Genomic DNA, 23,484 nt, shown 5'->3' on the forward strand with positions numbered 1-23,484 from the left:
AACATATGTTCTGACATTGATAAATAACATTATTGTTTTTTATTAAAGACATATATTCTGGGCGAAATCTTTTTATACATTATTAGATTGTGCAGGCATGCCTATTATTGTGGCCGTACACTGATTTGTATTTTTTTAATAAAGGTGAAGACACGTAGACACAGAAGTAAAGCGAGCATGTCTAGCAGCGCCGCTAGCCTAGCTTTTCCTACATATAAATCCCATGGAAGTGTTAATAATTACACAAAATCAATTGCAATGGGAGTGGAACGTGTCATTTTTGAATTGCCTTTAACTGTTTTGTCCCCCCCCCCACCCCTCGCAGCCCATCTTGCGTAAACTGTCAAAACCTTTCCGAGGGTACTTGAATGCGCCATCATGAATGGTGAAGTCACATGATACGTAGACGCAGAAGTAAAGCGACCGTTGTTTTGCTAGCGCCGTTAGCATAGCATTTTCCTACATATAAATGCCCTGGAGGTGTTAATAAGTACACAAAATCAATGGTCAGGTAAGGAGTTTGTATCTAGAAGCGTACAGCTTTCAAATCGTTTTTACAAATTAACTGTTATGGTGTTTCTATTCCTATTAGCATAAACTGCATACTGCATAGTCTTGGCTCGTCACTTTTGCTTAGAGTAGATTATACAATTTTATCGGTTTTTTGTTTTGTTTAGTTTTTTAATTCGTTCAATATGGGGGTGTATTGCCTATTCGAAGTTTCAATGATACATGTAAAGGGTTGACATACTGCAATACGTGACATGGGCTCATGTATTGTTGTTGCTGCTACAGTCATGTAAAGTGCGATTGCTAATGCAATGAGTTGAACTAAATTTGCATTTCCCTGCAAAATTTTCACGCTTGCCAGTACCCGTCTGACACACTCGACTCTATTAGACTGTAATATGTAACTGGAGTGCAATGAGTGGGCTTCTATATGTAAGTTATTGTCAGTACACACACACAAAGGATTACAGTATTATATATTAGAGTTCCCCCACCGAACATTAAACCAAGGTAGTCCAAAAAAAAAAGTGAGTACCCTCCTCATGTTTTTGTAAATATTTTAGATATGAAACTTTGCTCCAATGCATATTAGTCACGGTACAGATTGTATAACTGTAAATTTACTGTCCCCTCAAAATAAATCTATGCACAGCCATTAATGTGTTAAACCCCTGACAAAAAAACTGAGTACACCCTTAAGTGAAAATGTCCAAATTCGGCTTTCCTCTGTGGCGTCATCTTCTCCCCCTACTCCATGCACCATAGAGTGCGGCCGCTCCACTCGTGAGTAACTCAGAGAAAAAATTTTGTGGATTTGTAAAAGTTGGCGAAAGAAGGTTCGGAGTAGACTCCCTAATGTTTAGCAAGTCTTCCCTAGTGTAACTTAGTAAGTCATGTTAATGGCTCTAAAGACGAACAAAACGGACAGAAACATGGTCAATTCTAGAGCGTGCATTACCGAGGCATTCACTCGTGTTAGTTGCCATTTTGGTTCACATCAAATCAAAAACGTGAGAGGTGTACTCCCTATTGTACAATTTCTGGCATGTCATCACACCCCTTTAAGCGATTATGCATTTTATGTGGTTTCACTGTTATAACCAGCCAACCATAATGACGAAGTGGCCCATGAGGAAAACAAGTTTGACACCCTTGCTTCTATAGAGTAATTGGGGGCTTGCTTTGCCCTTTGTGATACAGGATGACCCAGAAGCACTGCCTGGAGGGTCAGGTGTACTCTGTGCCTCTCATACAGCCGGCCCTGAGGAGAGAGGAGGCCATTCACCAGATAGCAGATGCATTGTTCTTCCTGGAGACCATCTCTACAGATATTTTCAGGAGGTAAGCTCCTCACAAATTTGCTTAAAAATTCTCACCGTTCAGGTTTCAGGGTGCTTTCTTAAAAGAACTGATATATATATATACATATATATTTGTCTCGTGTGTTGCTTTCAGAGTTTCTGAGAGTGTGGAGAAAAATCGCCACCACCTGCTGAGTGTCACTGACCGGATCCGACTGGTTCAGGCTCGTGTTGACAGGATCAAAGGCAGTAAAAAAGCCACCAAGGTAAAAAAAAAAAAAAAAAAAAAAAAAAAAAAACATTCAGTCGAAATGGGCAGACGTGGCATCTGTAAAGCTGACTTCTACAGTGGCACTTGAAGAGACAGATGCCACCGTAGTGCCCGAAATCTGCTCAATATTAGTGTTATTATTTATTTAATATAATATTAGTATTATCTTATTTGGTGGATTTATTCCATGCAGGACAGACGCATAAAAAAAAAAGATAAGAAATGAAACAACAGAGATCCATCCTATAAAAAAAAAAAAATACCACCCATTCTATATACTGTATTTATTGTAATACATAGTCTTTACAATATTTATTATTTTACTCAGTTTATTTGTGGAAAAATGAAATGAAAGAGAGTGATTACAAAGTGTTTAATATTATAAAAAATTATTTGTACAATAAAAGGCTTTTACCGTCTTTACGTGCCTGCTGTTCCACAAGAAGCCACTCGCCTCATCCCAACCCCTGAGCTCTGGCCCCTGGTCATCATGGTTAAAATGAAAATTGACACCTGGAAAAATGTCTTTCAATGTCTCCTTCAAAAAGCTTTCTATGTTTCTAGGTTTTCTCCAGTGCTAAGTATCCAGCCCCAGACCGACTCCAGGACTACTTGTCTCTCTTCACCGGAGCCGCCGACCCCTCGACACAAGCCCGGCCTCGACATAGGATACAGAACAAACTTCGCCCCTTCTGTGAGAAGACTTTACAGGTGAGATCGGGCGATCACTGCTTTTTTCCTAAAATGTGTCTATGAGCGAGTCTTTTCTGGATTATGACGTAACACTACAGCTAATTTACCCAATATTGCCCCCAAGCCGAGTTTCTCCACCCATGACTTGGCAGACTTGGTGAAGAGCCCCCATTTTCAAGTGACAGATATACTATACGGTGACGTCTATCATGTAAAAGCCAAAACTAAAATAAAGTGTTCATTTCCGATAAGCAGCACTTTTAAATGTTCTGTGAAGTTGTAAATTTGGTGGTGGAGAGTTGCTGTTACATGCAGAGCTCACGTAATCACAACAACAGGTTGCTAAGGTGCTAACATAGTAGCAAGGAGTAAGAGTGAATGCTGCTTGCGTAAAGTCGTTTATTGACACTCCAGTTAAAATTCATTGTAAAACTAAACTCACATAACAAAATAATTACATTTATTGAATGTTCAGAAACATCTCAGCCTTTCTTTCTTTCTCTTTCTTTCTTCGTTTTTGTTCACAAAAATCGCTAGCTCAAAGCTAACACGATGAATGAAAAACACCATTGAAGAGCTAACAAAAATTAGCAATGAACCCGTGACACTTATATCTCTTAAAATAATGAATATTGGTGCACAAATGCTGTATAACCACATACAGACAGGCACTATAACAATACTCTCTGTGAAATATGAATTATAATAACAATATTCGATTGTGACTTCTACTTTCTTTGTTACTGCAAGTGTGTATCCCATTGCGTGTATCACACTCCCCCACAGAGGCCAAGACATGCACATCAGGAACAGAGATTGTCAATAAAACTAAACCCCAGTTGCATCAAGAAGTTTAAGTGTATTGCCGCCCATGTGGTGAAAGCAAATGATGTTCATACCATATACTAACAGAAAAAAAAAATGACTCGATTGAACCTTGTTATTTTGCACTTTAAAAGTATATGGTAATTTATATTATTTATTGATTATTTCTTTTTTTCTTAATTTACTCTATTCAGATGTAGATGTAAGTTAAGCAGTGGTTATTTTTGGAATTTAAATATATATTTTTGTTATTGTTTTTTTTTTGTTCTATTTTTTTCAATTGTAGTAGATTCTTATTTTTAAAGTCACTTCATCTAACCCATTGGTTAGGGTCTGTTTTTCTCATACCTACTGTTGCTGATTCTCTGTTTGAGTAATATCACTTCATCAAGCCTTCTCTAACATTCCATACTACAAAATAAATAATGTAAGTATGATTGTTGCTGATATCGGATTGTACTGATATCGGTATCAGCCAAAATTCAAGGCTGCAATATCAGATCAGAAGTGAAAAAGTTGGATTGGGACATCCCTAGTTAGGACACCTGGGAACGTGTCTCCTTTAAGAAAAAGAAACGCGTACAGTAGTTCCCTCGGTAGCTCTGCTTTGTTTTGCAATAAGATATTTCTGAGTGTCTTGTCTTGAGACAAATGAAAACACATCCTGCAATTTCCTTTGGTGCACAAATGCATTATTCAGTTTACCGCATGGTGAAACATCTGATTCAGTTCTGCCTGCACTTACATGACCCTTTTCCCCATTTGTTATTCCAATGAACCCTCACTATTCACAGCGGTTAGGAACCAAGCGCTGATGCAAATGGAACAATTTGCGAATAATTGATGCCCCACCTCCTAAAAATGTTTCTAATTTCTTATAGTAATATTTTAAATCCTAAATATACCAAAAACTATGGTCCCAAACCACTTAGATTTTGAAGTGCAAGGACACTGACGTGTATGTCGCTGCTTCGCAACCCGTAAAAATACCAATTACTATTCTATTAGCCACTATATTGAGATTTTGACCCATGGATACAAAGCTACAGTTGACCCTGCTCTTCTCGGGAATAAGGACAGAGCCTGGCCATGAATAGAGAAAATATGCAAATAATTGACACTCCCTTATAATTGCCATGAATTTTTTTTTTTTTTTTTGTAAAAACAAAAATAATGGGGTAAAAAAGAATTGAAAATAAGGGGGTTCGGGTTAAAAAAAAATGCAAATAAGATGGGATATATTATAAATATGATATAAATAATCTGAAAATAGGTGAATTCGCTAATGCCAATCCGTGAATATGCGGTGTACTCATTTTGAAATACAGTATATATCGCAAACAACTTTTTATCTTTAGATTCTAAAGGTTTTCAAGGTTACCTATCACATTAGCTTCCAACGTTAACTTCAACATTACTTTTAATGTTAACTTCTTAAATTAGCTTCCGTTACCTCCAGTGTAAGCTTCAGAAGTTATCTTCCAATCAATGCCTGTATTGTTCGAGATAACAAAGACCGTGTCTCCAATGTTAACGCCATCGTTTGCTTCCAAAGTTTCTCCAATGTCAGCTTTCAAAGTTAGCTTCAACAGTGTTACCTCTAATGTTAGCTTTCAATGTTAGCTTCAACATTAGCTTTTATTGATAACTTCTAAAGTTAGCTTCCAACATTACCTCTATTGTTAGCACTATGGAGGTTTAGCATTAGCCTCTAATATTATCTTCCAAAGTTAACTCTAACGTCGTCTTTCAAAATTAGCTTCAAAATAACATTCAAACGTTAGTCCGACATTAGCTTGCAACATTACCTCAAACGTTAGTTCGACATTAGCTTCCAACATAACCTCATGTTTTTGTTAAGCTTCCATCGTTGGCTTCAATGTTACTTTTCACGTTAGCTTCCAATGTTAGCTTAAACGTCACCTTCTGACATTAGTGTCTAACTGTAGCTTCCAACGTTAGCTTTCAAAGTTAATGATTGTTACTTTATTATTATTCAAACAATAAATAGCACTGAAAGAGCTAAGGAAGTCTCACATTAACCTCTGATGTTAGCTTCCAAAGTTAGCGCCAACCTTCGTTTTCACATTTGATGATGATGTTGATGATTCAAACAGTAAATAGTTCTGAAAGTCTTATGCTCAGTTCCAGAGTTTGCATTTTGTCTGTGAAGACTACATTTATAGTCAGTGGTGCACATAAGTGGTGTGTGCATGTGTACTGAAAATAATAAAAGTGCAGCAGATTTGATTGTATCAGTACACATTTGCGTACGACCAAGCATTTTCTTCAGTAGCTCGAGTCGTGTCATTCACGACAACTCGTTCAAACGAACAAACATTTTGTGTGAATTTGAATGGAATCACTTCATGAACTGATATGTTCCTTTCTTGGTTTAGTTGAGCTCACCTGTAAGCCTGTGGTGCACAAAGTTCCCCGCGAACAACGACACTTAGGGGCGGCAACGAGGTTGCGGGCTCCATGGGCGTCTCGGTCTTGCTTGAGCAGCAGCTACGACGGTCCCTCAAAATGTTTCTTTATGTGAATCCGGACTGTGGTGTAAAAAAGATCTGGGACCACTGCCGTAAAGAACTGCGCCAAATCAGCTGATCACACGGCCCCATACTGAAAGTCAGGGGTGGTGCTATCTTGAATGGCGCCCTGTGCGAGACCCCTCGATGAGGCGCTACAGGACCCCACTCCCACTATCTTCCTCCTGGCAGCGTGGGCTGGCACAATCATGGTCCTCTCCCTTTTTCCATAAATTTGAAAAAAATTTGAAAATTATAAAATAAGTACAGGTATATACAGAATGCAAGGGATGAAATGATATACAATGCAGATGAAGATCTAGATGAATGTCTATTGCTACAGGTATATACAGTATGTACAAACTGTGTACCAGCTGTGAACTGGCTCTGACTAAGACTAATGAAACGTAAAGCCCATGAAAAAAGAGCTAAAAGAGAGAGATCATTAAAACAAACAAACAGTTTTATTCATTTATTTGTACTGTAATGAATAGGACGCATGTTTATAAACAGACCAAAGTTCATCCAATGATGTCTGTGGGTTGTGGAAAAAAAATGAGCACCAAGCAATAATGTATGGTGCTCATTCTAAGAACCAGACCAAAATAGCTATGTACACCCGTTTATAGTAAAATATGACTTTTCTTTTCTGGAAAAATATTTGCTAATGCCGGCTATACCTGCGCTAACGGCACCTTAGAAGAAGCAGGGCGTATGCATATACTGTAGGTGTGAATAGGTGGATTTTTCAGCAACTAGTTTATTTTCTACACAAACGTGTGTGAGTGGGTGGGATAAAGGTGACATTTTACAGCTCGTTACCTCAGCCCCTGTTGTTTGTCTCCCTGGCAGGAGAAGCTGGTCTACTTCCCGGTGTGCGTAGGCAACAAGAAAAAATCAGAGGATGAGACGGAAGAAGGGCTGGGCAGCCTGCCCCGCAACATCTCCTCTGTCAGCTCGCTGTTGCTCTTCAACACCACTGAGAACCTGTGAGTACATACATGCACTCACAAACACGCACACTCTCGTTGGAAGAATAAATACTCATTTAAAGTACAGCTACCTGAAAAATTGACTTCTCTTCTTACTCCATTGTGTATTAAGCTACAAGAAGTACGTGTTCCTTGATCCTCTGGCGGGAGCTGTGACCAAGACACACACAACCATCGAGACGGAAAAAGAGCAGAAACCTTTTGATGCTCCATTGTCCATCACAAAGAGAGAACAGCTCGAGAGACTGGTAACTTAACAACAGCCCACTCCAAGCAAAAGTTTATTTTTTTATTTTAATTTTAGTATTTTTACGAGATTCATGCAAGAATGCCTTAATGAACCTTGCTAAAGAAGCAGTATATCCCTGTACTTTTGCCGTTTTATTGGAGAAAATCTAGACACGGGCTGGATTTACACTGCAGGTACAAGTGCCCAATTTGAATTGAGTACCAATAATCAGGTTTTTTTTTTCGTTTTTTTTCCCCCATGCTCATTTCAAGTGACACATATCCCATATGGCTGTTTACACTGACGAAACGCATGAAACAGTCTCCATACGCATAAATATAATACAATATATATTTTTTTTACAAGATCATTTAATATAAATATTAAATGTTACATAGTATTTAGGTGGACTGTGCAGCAAATCACTTGTATATCAAATCAAGTTTCCCCATTGAAATGAATGGAAAAGCCATTAATCTGTTACACCACACCCCCAAAAAACAAAAATAAATTTCTATTTGCATTTTTAAAAGAAAAATAGCACTGTATTGTAAAATATAAATATAAAAACATAATAAAAGAGAGTGAAGAAATAAACTGGTTTTATGAAGTGTAATGGACTGTATGCACACAGCACATCCGTGTTTGGGGTAAGGAGGCATGCTAACTCTGGTCATCAGGCAAACACATAGCGATCCACCTTAATTGCTCTATTTTATTTGGAGGCTCTAAAGCGCACCCGTAATTCAAGTCATTGCTCGCAAGTCAAGGCAAAAAAATTGGCCGAGCGACAGCTTGTATCTTGAAAAACTAAGTAAGTTGGGGCACTTGTAAGTCATGGTACAACGATGGAAGATGTCTATGATTAAGATGTTTATCCACATTTGGAATAGGCCTGACTCCGATCTCCTAATATCCAATTCCATGCACTTCTAGTCATGCCACCATGACTCATATCCCGAATGTGCCACTTGAGAGCAAAAAAAAAAAAAATCGGAATTGTGTCACTTCAGCCGTGCAGTATAAATCCAACCATAATGATCTTTCAAAGGTCTGTGTTGAAGATGATTGGTTACTATTGTTTTGCCAGACTGCAGAGAACTATTTCTACGTACCAGACTTGGGTCAGGTTCCTGAGATCGATGTGCCGTCATACCTGCCGGACCTGCCGGGCATCGCCGATGACTTGTCCTACAGTGCCGACCTAGGCCCCGGCTTTGCCCCATCGGGAACCACGCACAGCATTCCAGAGCTTCCGACCTTCTCTGAGGAGAGCACTGGTATTAAAATATAGATTCATCAAAAACTGGCACAGTAGCATGCCCTGAATTGTTTAAAATGCAGCTCCTGAACTAAGTCTAACTTGGCAACATGAAATTGGGTAGGCACGTCAATCATGAGTAGACCCACAAAAATGTCCCAGAAAGCCTTTCCCTGTCAGTTTTACTTTGAAGAAAAATCGCCAATGCCTATCTCAATGTAATCTATCTCTGGCTTATCTAAATGCGCAAAGCCGCAATGGCTTTCTGAAATGGGTCAACCAGAATAATCCCAGCTCCACTGATAAGCCAGTTTGCCACAAGGGCAACCAGTTTAGGAAGTGTTATTTGATTATGGCCATAGCAATGGAAAGTTACAGCAATACGCAACTAAGACAACCTATCTAAGATATATGCCTGGAGGAGGCCTATCCTAACTGTTCTGTCTGTTTCAGGAGATGAGCTCCACCCTAGCGTTCTTCCTCCTCCTCCTCCACCGCCACCACCACCTCCACCACCACCTCCTCCTCCCGCAACTACAACTCCAGCAGGACCGCCTCCTCCGCCACCGCTTCCAGCAGAAACCACCTCAGATGGAGTCAGAGTTCCCAGCTCAGGTTTGCCAATCATAAAAGAAAAAGACTATACATCTAGCGTCGGTCTGGGTGATAATTGTTTTTGTTTTTACTTTTTTTGCGGTTTCCGTAGTTCAAAGCATCCACGTTGACGTGCACTGCTTGCACTAACAACATGGCTGCAACAGAAAGGAGCTAGTTTACAAACGCAGACTCAGTATTGCCAACGTCGCAATTTATTATTTTATTTAGTGACGTTTCCAAAAAATATTTATTTCTATTATTTCTGTGGAAGTTGATCCAAGTTGGCAGAGAAAAAAAGTTTCAAAGCTTGTTTGGTATCAGGAGAAATAAAAAAAGGTGAAAAAAATACAAAGCAAAATTTGGGAATAATGTCATTGTAATTTGCACACTCTTTAGTTCAATTCAACATTCAAAACAAGTCCTCATCATTCTTCTCTGATCACAGTGTCTGGTGCCCCCAGTGAGGTGGTCAAGCCCTCAGACGGTCGAGCCAGCCTCCTAGAGTCCATCCGCAATGCTGGCGGGATCGGCAACGCCAAGTTGCGCAATGTCAAGGAGCGCAAGATGGAGAAGAAGAAACAGAAGGAGCAGGAGCAAGGTGGGAAGGCGGTGTGTTTTCTTAACTCTGACAACAAAGGCAGCTTTTAGCGTCGCTGATGAGCAATTGAGAGCGGAGCGTCACAGGCGAGTAATCTCTGGTTAGCGAGTTGAGTCACTCTCCATATCAAAAACTTTATAAAAATGATGACACTGTTAAAAGCTAACACTATAGAATTGGCTTTATTGACTTTTTCACCTAGATGTCACACATACCGTAATTTCAAAGTTGACCTCAAAATTCTGGAAAACCCTTCTATGTATAATGCATTTTTACAATGCATGCTTTTACGTCTACCCATATGATCAAAACATGTATTATCTGTATTTTGTGAGTTTTTTTTTTTTTTCCCCAAATCATTATTCTGAAGTTAAGCACTTTAACACGTAATACCTGCTTCTTTATTTACTTACTCTTATTTTGAAATTCACAGCCCTACTTTTATTTAGTAAATGAGAAAACACACAGTTGTGCTCAAATGTTTGATTACCCAGTCAGAATTTGTAAGATGGGTACAATTCTTTAAAGAAAACATGAAGGGCCAGGCGAAACATTTAATTTTATTTTAATTTGATCCAAATTAAACTTATCTAGCATTTCATTTGCTTTGAAGCAAGATGGAACAGCGTCTGTAATTTAAATATAAGCAGTTATGTAGAGTCAAAAGTAGCTGTGGTGGAAAATGGTTACATGATCATTGGAGGACTGGCAAATTGACTTTTCTGTTGCTCGGTACAATGGCACAGATGTGCTTTGGACACTGAACTGGATAGCGTGCAGCAGAGCTGATGTTAGATTGCAGGCTAGCCATTGTCTTTTGCTAAATTAATCAAAGACAACCCAACAAACATTTTAGAAATACAGTGGACACCTGCAAATTCACCTATTTACGAATTACCCCCCCACTTTTTTGGGGTTGTCAGGGATCCAACCTCCATTTTTCATTGAAAATGCTAATTGGTGGAATATCGCTGCTTTAGTATTTGGGGTTAAAAAAGAAATCAATCAATGTAGCGGTAATTCTAACGACAGTCACTTATTTGTGGATTTTTGCTTTTCACAGTCAGGCCCGGTCCTTATACCCTGCAAATATCTGGGGTCCACTGTACCTGGGGGAAAAATTTATTGCACAAACCTGTCTGTCTTTTTAGAAGTGGCTACTCATCCACTAAGCCAGTGGTTCCCAAACTTTTTTTGCTGCGCCCCCCTTCTGGAGATGAAATTATTGAAAACAGTTGAAAAATTACACTGGCGAGTATTCCAAGCCACCAAGAATTAAAAAAAAAAAAAAAAAAGAAAATTCGGGTAAAATTTAACATCATTTCAGTGGCTGGTGTGGGCTTTTGTTGTGCTGCAGATTTTTTTCTAATCGTGGACACTACTGTGAGACAGCCACTCGAAGTTAATTTTCAATGTCCAGCTTTGACCTGTATTTGGTCTTGATTGAGGCAGCTGCAGAAAACCCTATCTCGTACAAGTAGGAAGTGGCGAAAGGCAGTAGTGTGACATGGCTCTCCTGCCTAGCAGTTATCCATCCATCCATTTTCTGAGCCGCTTCTCCTCACTAGGGTCGCGGGCGTGCTGGAGCCTATCCCAGCTGTCATCGGGCAGGAGGCGGGGTACACCCTGAACTGGTTGCCAGCCAATCGCAGGGCACATACAAACAAACAACCATTCGCACTCAGTCACACCTATGGGCAATTTTAGAGTCTCCAATTAATGCATGTTTTTGGGATGTGGGAGGAAACCGGAGTGCCGGGAGAAAACCCACGCAGGCACGGGGAGAACATGCAAACTCCACACAGGCGGGGCCGGGGATTGAACCCGGGTCCTCAGAACTGTGAGGCTGACGCTCTAACCAGTCGCACACCGTGCCGCGCCTAGCAGTTAGTACTTAGAAAAGTAGCTCCATCTGCTGGGTGTAACTTAATAATGAAAAGTGTTCATGGTAGCCCCGCGCCCCCCGTCATAACGCCGAAAGAAATCGACAAAAAATAAAACTTTTTCGTGATTGTTCAATTCCACAAAAGTTTTTTTATTCAATCACTTTCTGCCACTGGTGAGTACCTTGGTGCTGATTGTTTACAAACATTATGAAAAGGTCTGCAGCAGAGCCTTTTTGAACTGGGAAGTACTTCTTGGGGACAGATGAATTCAAAAGGCTACCAGTTTGATACACTCCTGAAGTAACAAACGCCTCAAATGACTTATGTTGCCTGTGGGCACCAGAGTGGTGACCCCTGGTCCACAGAATACATGGACCGAGGATAATTTCCCACAGGACACCTGAACTGTATTACCTTTGTGAAGGCAGCTGTTGTGTTGAATCTCACTAGCAGTTGTACTTAATGACATGTCCATTGTCACAGTCAGACAACAACGTAATAAATTATTATGTCATCTATGAGCAGTGGGAGCAGCGTCCAATGGCGGCGACTTCATGTCCGATCTCTTCAACAAGCTCGCCATGCGCAGGAAAGGTACCTTCAAGAAGCCATGCGTTTCGGCTATTTTGGGAGTTAAAAATGACACATCCTGTCTTTCTTCAGGTATTTCTGGCAAGGTTCCCGCTGGTGGGGATTCAACCGAACCTCCTGGCGGTGCCGGAGGAGCGTTCGCGAGAATGTCCGATGTCATCCCCCCACTTCCCGCCCCGCACACGACCACGACAGACGACGACGACTGGGAGGTCTGAAGAGACTATAAAGATTTAATGCACTGATAATTAAGGTTGGAAAACCTCTGGAAAGTTTTCAGTAAATTTCCATGGGAGGTTATGCTGGGGAATTTTGGAAAGGTATTATATTCAAGCATACATATTAACATTTTCTTTTGTCATAAGCAGACATCCATCCATTTAATACAATTAAAAAACGTGACATTTCAGCAAATTTCTAAGTAGAACTTTTATCAATTATTAGATATTTTATCGAACAATCACATCTTTTATTGTAGAACAAATGTTTGTATCACTTATCCCCCAAATCGTATAGCCCTTAATCACAAGAGTCTCAAAGAGCATCACAGGCCCACTGTTGGCAAAGATTGGTGACATCTCCTAATCTAAACCCGCTAATCAGGCAAGGAATAACTGAAAACCCCATTTTGGTGGAACGAAAGAAACCTTGAGAAGGGACCGCAGATTGGGGGGGGGGGGGGGGGGGGAGAAATCCCCCTTCCAGGATGACCAGGCTGCAATGAATGTCAAGTGGGCAACATTTAAAATGTTAAATGAAAAGATCCCCTATGCCCCCAAAAATCTGCATGTATCGTGGGAATGCTATGTGCATTTGACTGCATTTTACGCATAGTTTTTCTTTTCAAACCAATGTTTGCATTATGTAACAATGCACTTTAAATATTTAATGTGGCAAATGAAAGCCATGCAGCATTGTAGCCGCTTCAATAATTCAGTTGGACATGCAGCATTTAGAAATGTTCCAAGGCTGTTGCAGACTCAGTAAATATAAAAAAGCCTTTGCACCCCTGTTCAAATGCTAGGTTTTTGTGATGTATAAAATGAGAACAAGATAAATCATTGAAAACCCTTTTCTACCACTAATGACCTATAACCTGTAAAACCCAAAAAATGTTAAAAGGTTTTAGGGAAATAAAAATAAAGAGCTGAGATCATGTGGTTAAACAAGTGTGTGTGTGTGTACACCCTTTTATAACTGGAGATGTTCAGACCAGAACAATTACATTCATTCAACTTCATGTTAAATCCACATGCCACCATTTAAAGTGCCTGTGATGAATCCCAACTACATTTAAGCTGTGCTCGTAGGCTTTTCCTGACATTTTTGAAAACACATCTTGCATCACGTGCCAGTCCGCAGAGCGCGTCCACAGCATCAGAGGAATCTTATTATTCAAACGTATCAGTCAGAAGAAGGGTAGAAAATAATTTCTAAGGCATCAAATATACCATGAAACACAGTGAAGACAGTAATAATCAAATTCAGAAAAAGTGGCACAGCAGTGTCATTACCATAAAGTGGATGTCCTTCAAAATAGATGAAGATGAGAAGAAAACTGGTGAGGAACATTGAAGGAGCTACAGGAATTCATGGCAAGTACTTGGTGTGAAGGACATGCAACAACAATCTCCTGTTTTCTTTGGATGAGTGTGTCCCAGGTGTCCTAAAAATTTTGTCCACATAGTAGATGCCAATATTGCTAAAGCACGGATGCGCTCAGGCTATAGCAGAACACAACCACATTGACGTGTCCAACACAAAATCTTATATCTGATGGCTGGAAGAGAGAACCTTACTGCAGAAGCCCCGTATTCACTGTACAATTGCAGCACCCAGGATCCAGCAGTTCGAGTAAAAAACTAGTCGAGCTTTTGCTTCTTCTCCACAAAGAACTGAAAAAGAAGAACAGTGAAAACAAGTTTATCTTGAGCATCTAAATAAATAGTGTTCTCTGTCAATTGACTGTCTGTTGTCGTACGAGAGCGGCTCCAACTACCGGAGACAAATTCCTTGTGTGTTTTTTTGGACATACTTGGCAAATAAAGAGGATTCTGATACAGCGGTACCTTAAATTACAAGTTAAATTTGTCCCGTAATGCAATTTAATCATCTATCAAATTCACTGAAATGAATCAAAATGCCTTTAATCCGCTCCAGCCCTGCATAACACTTTTCATGAAGAAAAATAGCATTGTAAAAATGTTTTAAGGGTTGTGGCCTTGTGAGTCACTACAGGAGCTGGCGTCTGCTAGACTGCGTGTGAGGGTCTGGCCGTGAGTACACAATCATATTTTGTATACTGTGCTTGTCCCGTTCTATAAACGGGTGAAATAGCATCGGCGACTGTGGCTCTCCTTGCCCACAAGTGAGGGCATTACAGTACACAGTTAGTTTCACTTCTGAAACTTGCTCGCAACACAAAGCAGTGCAAATAAATCAACCAAGCGATGGCTGGTAACTGGAAAAACTACTGAGTTGGGGCACTCAATCCAGTAAGTCCAAGGACCACTGTATACCGGCCTGCTCCTCACCTTCCGCAAGGCGGCGAACGCGGGGCCGAAGCTTGGGTGCGTGGTGGTACGACTCCGAATCCATGCCGGAAGTTTGGCGAGGGTGGCGGTACGGGAGTAGCGTCGGTCGCACAGCACGATAGAGGAGTAATCGCCGCGGTGACGGATAGCTCTGCCTTTAGGGACCAGGAAACAAAAACACTCGCCGTTGATGACATAAACAAGTTTAATGACCTGTGGATCCCTCACAGGGATCTACCATACCTATTGATTGATTGACAGCCTTCATGCAGAGATTTTCAATTAGTGCTTGGCCAGGGCTCTTCTCTCCACTGTGAGTCTGGAACACAAAAATGTTTGAAAAGAGACACATTATACATTTTGGTCTTGATTGAAGCATTTGTGAGGTGTCCTAATAACACACCTGTGACATAGTTTTAAAAATACCCCAAAGATTAAGAATTATAACACACATTGGCTGATTTTCACTAGTGGAGGGAGCACTTCATCACCAAGCCGCCAAATTGCAATTGCAAATGGCACAGGCAGCGGACACGTCACCAAATATAAATACGCCATCCGCCACACCATGTTGAACAATCGTACTGCTTATCAGAAGCAAATGCTGATAACTCCGTTAGCGAACAGTAATCTGTGCATCCAACAACACTGCAGCTCTGCTTATTTTTTTGGCTTTGACATGATAGTGTTTCAGACAGTGTAGTCGGGCTGTCGCCCAACCTAGCTACAAGGTCATGGGTGTAAAAACTCAAATGCGAGGGCTAATTATGTAAATTAGCTTGTGATGTCACAGTCTGTCAAAATTAAGACATTTTGGTAAATAGGCAGCTCCCCAAAGATTTGCTTGATTTCACATTTGATGGGTAGACAGGCACTCCAGAAACCCAACTCTTCGTATACAAGCCATTATAATGTACATTTTCCGTAATGTCTCCGTTAAGAGTCATTAAAACAATGCGTGTAAATGTAAGCAGTATCACATCTCACCAGGTGTTTGTCCAGGTAAGACATCTTTTCCTGTAGTTCCGGTGATTTGATGTTGGGATAAGGCATTCCAACCATCACCACACACCTAGGTGTCATAAGTACATGAGTCTGTCATCTACAGTATATTGAGCTGGGTGATATGGCCTTAAAATAAAATCTCAGGCAAAAATCATGATTCTAATTTTAACAGATTTGACTGTTTTAGAAATTATTTACAGATATGAAAAAGTATTTTCACTAGGAAAAAGGTCCCTTTTTGTAAATACAGGATCCTTAATAAAAAAAAAAACACATACCTGCACAGGTCATCAGAGAAATTGATGCCCTCACTCATCTTTCCACCCACCACGGAGAACAGCAACGCCCCCGTTAAGCCGCCACCTCCTTGCTGAACGCACCTCTGTTGAGAGACATGACATTTCTGGAGATACTGCATAGTCATATCAAATTATGAGTTAATTTATCTCAAGGCACTCGTATCTCAAATCAGTTCCAGCCCCATGAAAAACTTTTTTTTTTTGCTACATGCTTTGTAATGATGAAAATGTCACTGTAAAGTAGTGTACTTTATAAAAACAAATGGAATGTAAGGAATCAAGTTTTTCCTAATGACTTTTTTTCACTTGGCTTTCATTGAACTTAATCACCTTTTTTTTTTGCCGTTTTTCGCTGCACTTTTCTCATTTTCAGTAACTGACATCTTGGACAGATGACTGCAGCTTAGAAATTATTCCAACACCCTTGTCTTATTGATGATGTAACTCATGATAGTAGCAGCAGAATGAATTCTGAAGTCTACAAAACCATTTTGTCAGGCACTTCACAGAATAATGCATCCAAACTAATCGGGAGAAGCTTCATCATGCAACAAGAAATTGACTCAAAACACACTGCCAACACAACAAATGACTTCATCAGGGGGGAAAAGTGGAAAGTCTTAGACTGTCCAAGTCAATCTCCGGACCTTATATAATATATATTTATGATAATGCTAATCAATCATCAAGCTAATTAATTTTGTGGAAAATGACTTGGACTAATTCCTTTATTACATTATTTTTCAAGATTATCCTAAAATTTTCAATTCATAAAAATAAATATAAAAGTATTTGAAGTTGTTTTGTCTGTTTTCAAGTTTCTGTTTTAGAATTTTGCTGTGGTATCGAGGTATTTTAGGCAAGTATAGTATCAAAGTCAGAATTTTGGGATCATGACAACACTAGTCGCGACGGTCTGTTTTATCCGATACCCGTTATATCTAAGATAATTTTATCGCGGTTCCACTGTAGCGCAAAGTTCTTCACCTGGATACAACGGGAGAACTCGCCCAGCACCTGCTCCACCTGGTTGGCCTTCTTGGGCTCCTGGAAAATCTGAAGATGTAATTTGGATTTTAAATCAGAATTTTTCACCAAAAGTGATACAGGTTGCAATAAAACCAATATCAAAAGGACAAACCATCATCTTTCTTAAGAATGTAAAAATGTTGCACAAAGCATTCAGTTAATAAAGGGTTATGACAGCAGCAGCTTGACTCTGGAACAAATTGTATATAAAACATTTATACTGTTCTTTTGCATTTAGAACAACTTGGAAGTCACCTGTCATTATGGAACGTATTGTGTTTCACTTTGGAGGTTCTATCGTGTAAAGAAAAATAACAATACCGATCACGTAGCCCACCTTCTTCTTTTTGGCGAGACGGGTCAGAATGCCGCCGGACTCCCAGTGAGCCACGATGCGCCTCAAGTACTCGTACGAGGGAAAGAAGCACACCACACCGCCTGGCACCACGTTGCAGATATTCGAGAGGATGCGACCCGTCTCGTTCATCTGTCAGGAAATACATCATGCATAACAAGAACACATGGGCTTGATTTACACTGCAGGTCCATGTGCCCAATTCCCATTTAATCATTGTATCTGATTTTTTTAAACTCTATTTCCATGTTCATTTCAAGTGACACATATCCAATATCTGATGCATATTAAGAGTTTATCATTTGAGAGAGGCCCGATTCTAATCTGTAGCTATCCGATTTCATGCATTTTTTCCATTCACGCTGCCATAACGCATATTACAAATGTTCAACTTGAGAGCAAAACAATCAGAATTGTGGCACTTGAACCATCCATCCATCCATCCATCCATCCATTTTCTGAGCCGCTTCTCCTCACTAGGGTCACGGGCATGCTGGAGCCTATCCCAGCTATCATCGGGCAGGAGGCGGGGTACACCCTGAACTGGTTGCCAGCCAATCGCAGGGCACACATAAATAACCATTCGCACTCACATTCACACCTACGGGCAATTTTAGAGTTGCCAATTAACCTAGCATGCATGTTTTTGGGATGTGGGAGGAAACCGGAGTGCCCGGAGAAAACCCACACAGGCACGGGGAGAACATGCAAACTCCACACAGGCGGGGCCGGTGATTGAACCCTGGTCCTCAGAACTGTGAGGCAGACGCTCTAACCAGTCGTCCACCATGCCGCGCGCTTGAACCATGCAGTGTAAATCCATTGTTTGTGTGTTACCATGCAAGGGGAATCTCTCTTTTGGTACGTGAAATCCAGCTCCTGACCAGATGGACCGCTGCACAGGGCAATGGGAAGGATGTTCTCAGGTGGAATCACATGGCCTGTAGGAACAAAATAACGGTGCATGAAATAAAATAATGGTGACCTTAATTTTATATATGGAAACACATTTGCACATATTCTGATTAGGATGCCTCCCGGACGTCTCCCTGGTGAGGTATTCCGGACACGTCCCACGGGGAGGAGACCCCGGGGACGAACCCAGGACATGCTGGAGAGACTACATCTCTTGTCTTGCCTGGGAACGCCTCGGGTTCCACTCGGAAGAGCTGGAGGAAGTGGCTGTGGAGAGGGAAGTCTGGCCTGCTAAAGCTACTGCCCCCGCGACCCGACCTCGTTGCCTTTTATTGCTTGTAGCACTTCATCTCTCAACAATGGCTGAGTATTGAGCAATGCAGCTATCCAAGCTCTAAAAATGTATTGATTTGAAGCTTGCAAGGAGGCAAGAGAATTCCCCCGCATACTTAACCACAGTTACTGTCCTTTGCCATAAAAACATAAATATTGACAAAGCCATTACGGATATTTAGCAGAGTGGCTGTGATGCCAAATGGGGTCCCACTTACCGCAGGAAAACTCAGCAATGCGCTCTTCTTGCACTCCGGCGGAAAACAGCAGCTCCTGTTTGAAGTCTGACACCTGCACAGAGCAGCGTTCAGCACCAGGAGAATCACATTTTTGTCATTACAGTGAACTGTACCATTACAGACGCACCCGGATTGTGTGAAAAAGTGCGATACAGACCATATGAAAAAAACATTTTGTTTTCCACTCCCTCCCCCGTACGCTTTGAAGACATTTAATCTTAATATAAAACATGCACAAATTCATGAAAACTCACTTTTTAAAACGTTGTACAGTGAACCCCCCCCCCCCCCCCCCCCACCCCCCGTTTATCATAGGTAATACGTTCCAGACCTACTTGCCATAGGTTAAAAAATCCAATATACAGTGCCGTGAAATAGTAGTGGCTCCCTTCTCAAATGTTTTTATTTTTGCATAGTTTCCCCACTTTAATGTTTAAGATTATCAAACAAATGTAAATAGCAGACAAATATTAAATATTACACAAATTAACTTAAATGAAGGGGAAAAAAACTATTCAAAGTAGCCTGGCCCTGTGTGAAAAAGTAATGGCCCCCTAAACCTTTTTTTTTTTTTTTTGTCCTGTTCAGCTTCACAAGTTGACTTGCTAGTGTGTTTTGAATCGTTATCCTGCCGCAGAACCCAGGTGCACTTCAGCTTGAGGTCACAAACTGATGGCTGAACATTCTCCTTCAGGATTTTCTGTTAAAGAGCAGAATTCATAGTTCCATCAATGACAGCAAGTTGTCCAGGTCCTGAAGGAGAAAAGCAGCCCAAGACTATCACACTACCACGTTTGACTGTTGGTGTGATGTTCTTTTTCTGAAATGCTGTGCTACATTTACACCACATGCAACGAGACACATACCTTCCAAAAAGCTCAACTTTCATCGCGTCAGTCCATATAATACAATACTTTTTCACAGCACTGTATAGAGAGACCATACAAAAAGTTTTTGTATAGCCCTTAATCATAAGTGTCTCAAAGGGCTTCACAGGCCTACAGTTCGCAATGATTGACGACATCCCCAAATCTAAACCCCCCCAATTGGGCAAGGGAAAACTCCAACCCATTTAAACTTATTAAAACACACTTTTCAAAGTATTCCTTAGCACCTATTCTCACTCTTTTTGTCACAAAATAGGAGTATAACATCACTTTGAGGTAACGAAGAGCTTTTTGCTTGCACATTTTGCTCGCGTGCTGGAGCCTATCCCAGCTATCATCGGGCATGAGGCGGGGTACACCCTGAACTCCAATTCATGCATGTTTTTGGGATGTGGGAGGAAACCGGAGTGCCCGGAGAAAAACCACGCAGGCACAGGGAGAACATGCAAACAAGTTATTGCTAACATAATGTAAAATGCCATGGACTGGCTGATGGAAATTGGCAAATACTTTATGGTAATTATAAGCCTTCAAATTACTGCTATTTATAACACACATTGAGCAATAACACATGTACAAACAGAGCAAACAATAATCCTCGCAGGTCGCGCCACGGACAAATGGGTGGTCACTCTGGGGTGCATTTGAGCCCGCCAGAAAAAGATTAATGCTGGAGCAGACTTTTCAGATACGAATCACAACAAATCAAAGAATAAAATACAAATTACTTCATTCAGACAAGAGCTGCAATGCTACCACACTGCATTTACTAAAAAAAAAAAACAAATCTAAATTATTTCGTGATGTTTAGCCTTTGGTTACTGCCGACACCATTTTGACTGAGTGCGGATAGTGTCTGTGCATGGACGTATGCAGTGTAGCTCAATAAAGTTGAATAAAAAAAAATGTAAACATTTAAAAAAAAGGTGGCCCAGAGGAGTTGGACGGATAACATGGAAGTGCCACAAAAGGAGCCATCGCTGGAGGGGTTGACCGTGTGGCAGGATGAATGGGAGAAAGTTTATCCAACACAGCGTAAAATCTGACCAGAGCTGAGTAGGCCTGCTGCCTTGGCTAGGTAGCCAGTTGGCCATTTAGCGTCCCAACACGCACACACGCACATACACACACACGCACGGGCACACACAACAAAAATTGACCTTGTAATTAAAAAAACTGGTACACTGTCAAGGTACCACTGTATATTGTTAAAAAAACAACATTAGAAAACGATGGCTTGGGTAAAAACTAGACTTTACACCCGTATTTATTTTTAGCCTTGTCGCACGTCTTTTGGCGTAGTCCTGTAAATATCTGACGGCCAATAAAGTTATTTTAAAAAAAAAACATGTCGGCGGTGTGGGACAGACAACACGTCTGAGACAGACAACACGTAATGCCCGGATCAGACTACAAGACAAATTTGTTCTTTCGCGATTGCACTATGTCAGACTACTGCAATAAAATATTGTATTCCGACACCACCACATCCTGTTTTTTCCGATCTCTGGGCTTCATCGTGTCAACGACCACACTCGTTACCATGGCAACGACAACAATAATGGATCGCGCCGTGTGTTTGTAAGAACAAAATGGGGGAAAACGTTTGTTGGTGGTCACCGGTGCTCAGGAGAGGACGTTCATTTAAGGCTTGCTTCAGGTATGTTCACGTACTTTTAATACGATACGGCTCGCAAGCAGGCAACAAAAACGTTATGTAGCCTAGCAAGCTAGTGCTAGCACGAATGGTTGTGCGTAAACATGCCGCCGTTCTGTTGAATCATGCTCTAAAGTTTCGGTGTGGGTGAAGTAATTAAAAATAAAGTAATTTAATTACAGTAAGTTAACACCCACTATTTCTGTCATGTTGTAATGTTGGTTTGACCTGACTGATTAGAATACATGGCCTGACTAGAGCATTGATTTCCAACCTTCCCAATTGAAATATCTTACGTCACACCAACATACAAAAATGTCACAAAGAGTGGAAACATGAATTACTGTATTTACTTCCTGCCATCTAATCAAAGACCATTCATTTGTTCTGTCTGTCATTATGCCTCACTGGCATAAATAGAGGAACAAAGATACATTATTTATTGTAAATATAATTTTCTGAGCAATTAAGTACACAAGTATATACAGTAAATGAACAGGTCATTTAAATAGACACATTCCTCCATCATGTGATTGGATCGGTTACCATTTTTTTAAACTCGGTGATCGGCCCCAAAAATCCTGATCGTGTAAACCCTAGTAAAAACAAAATACCAATCTAGCACAGGCACGAAAGATGACCAGCTATATAGTGGGGGGACACTGTATTTGACATTCAAGAGGAACTCACAGGCTGCATAGTTCCTCCAGCGATGATAACGGCCCTGCACTCCTTCAACACCTGGGCGAAGTGGACGGCCGGGTTCAAGAGAAGGAATTTGACGCTGCTTTCTGACAGATTCCCTACACATTTGCGTATTTAAGTTTACAACTAGGGTCTTCACTGACCTCAATTATAGTGCTCCGTGTTTAAAACAGTACCTTGTCTGTGTATGACCACCCTGCCGTCTGTGCTGCTGTTGGTGAGAGACATAAAGAAGCCCTCCACTTGCATCATAGGGGAAGCAGCCAGCATGTTCTCTGCCTCTAAGGACGCCTGTTGGTTGTTTGTAAGAGCTGCGGGCAAGAGGAGCTGCATTACAGTACATTTTGATTAACATGTTTAAAAAAATAAAGAAAATTGTATATACTGAATATAACAGGACTCATGATCATGTAAATGCTTGGTGGGCCGGATTAAAGAACCACATGTCATACTATGTCCACCTCTGCTTCAGTGTCTTCAATGAATTTAACATGCATCGGATGTGGAAGGAAGCCAGCATACCCGGAGAAAACCTGCACACGCATCGGGAGAACATGCAAACTCCACTAAGGGAGAGATTCCAACCCACAACCTCTCAAATGTGAGGCAGATGTGCTAACCACTTTGTCAATGTGCTGGTTAAAGGAGACAAATTTGCCGCCCCCCCCCTCCACCACACACACACACACAATTTAAAAAAGTTCCCAGGTGTGCTATTAACATGGCTGTGACATGCTTTCCACCAAATACCCCAAATATAAAGAATTATTGATAAAAAAATCAATTTTCCATAATAAGTGCCCTTTAATATAGGAAATAGCACTTTTTGTTTGTACGATCTAAATTACAGTGAGACAAAGGCACCACAATTAGGTATGCCTGCACAAATAAAGTCAGAATAAAAATGTTGCCTTTAAAAAAACCTCAACAATTCTTGCTTTTGACCATAATTTAATCACCATTTATATTATATTGGTTGTAGAACTGCAACGATTACAACAAGACAATTGAGTATGATCTGGCCCAGTTCGACACCAACTAGGGTCCTCAAACTAATAATTTCCGCCCATGTATTTTGCAAGCATCTGATGTCCAACCTGGTGTCGTGCTCTGTTTGCCGTGCAGGGACTGAAGATAGCGGTTCAAGCCCTCTGTACGCCGGTTCTCCTTCTTGGAGCAAACATGAGTGTGCGGACTCACGCCCGAACCCACATACTTATCCACAAAACCACCTAGCTGAG

General features: G+C 40.8%; 2 protein-coding genes across 3 annotated transcripts in view; one reads left to right on the forward strand and one right to left on the reverse strand.

The window, feature by feature from the left end:
• The first annotated feature begins 359 nt into the window (after positions 1-359).
• On the forward strand, positions 360-13,441 carry wash1 (WAS protein family homolog 1). The gene is made up of 11 exons (XM_061774232.1): positions 360-511; positions 1,711-1,851; positions 1,966-2,077; positions 2,647-2,793; positions 6,984-7,120; positions 7,236-7,371; positions 8,443-8,632; positions 9,067-9,228; positions 9,656-9,808; positions 12,220-12,288; positions 12,358-13,441. Exons 1-11 carry the CDS (start codon positions 504-506, stop codon positions 12,501-12,503), a joined length of 1,401 nt encoding a protein of 466 aa, XP_061630216.1. The 5' UTR covers positions 360-503; the 3' UTR covers positions 12,504-13,441.
• A 2-nt stretch (positions 13,442-13,443) lies between these two features.
• Positions 13,444-23,484, reverse strand: part of ddx11 (DEAD/H (Asp-Glu-Ala-Asp/His) box helicase 11) — a 65,721-nt gene continuing 55,680 nt past the window's right edge. For both annotated transcript variants that reach the window (XM_061774231.1, XM_061774230.1), the window contains exons 17-28: positions 23,341-23,479; positions 22,420-22,554; positions 22,229-22,341; positions 18,974-19,046; positions 18,345-18,448; positions 17,490-17,639; positions 17,111-17,179; positions 16,103-16,206; positions 15,807-15,891; positions 15,063-15,138; positions 14,820-14,974; positions 13,444-14,180 (exon numbers count right to left, since the gene is read on the reverse strand). In XM_061774231.1, coding sequence (XP_061630215.1) covers positions 14,148-14,180; positions 14,820-14,974; positions 15,063-15,138; positions 15,807-15,891; positions 16,103-16,206; positions 17,111-17,179; positions 17,490-17,639; positions 18,345-18,448; positions 18,974-19,046; positions 22,229-22,341; positions 22,420-22,554; positions 23,341-23,479 — 1,236 coding nt within the window. In that variant the 3' untranslated portion in view covers positions 13,444-14,147. The remainder of the gene's footprint in view (positions 14,181-14,819; positions 14,975-15,062; positions 15,139-15,806; positions 15,892-16,102; positions 16,207-17,110; positions 17,180-17,489; positions 17,640-18,344; positions 18,449-18,973; positions 19,047-22,228; positions 22,342-22,419; positions 22,555-23,340; positions 23,480-23,484) is intronic.

This window comes from Phyllopteryx taeniolatus, chromosome 5 (assembly GCF_024500385.1).
Source record: "Phyllopteryx taeniolatus isolate TA_2022b chromosome 5, UOR_Ptae_1.2, whole genome shotgun sequence".
Lineage (NCBI taxonomy): Eukaryota > Metazoa > Chordata > Actinopteri > Syngnathiformes > Syngnathidae > Phyllopteryx > Phyllopteryx taeniolatus.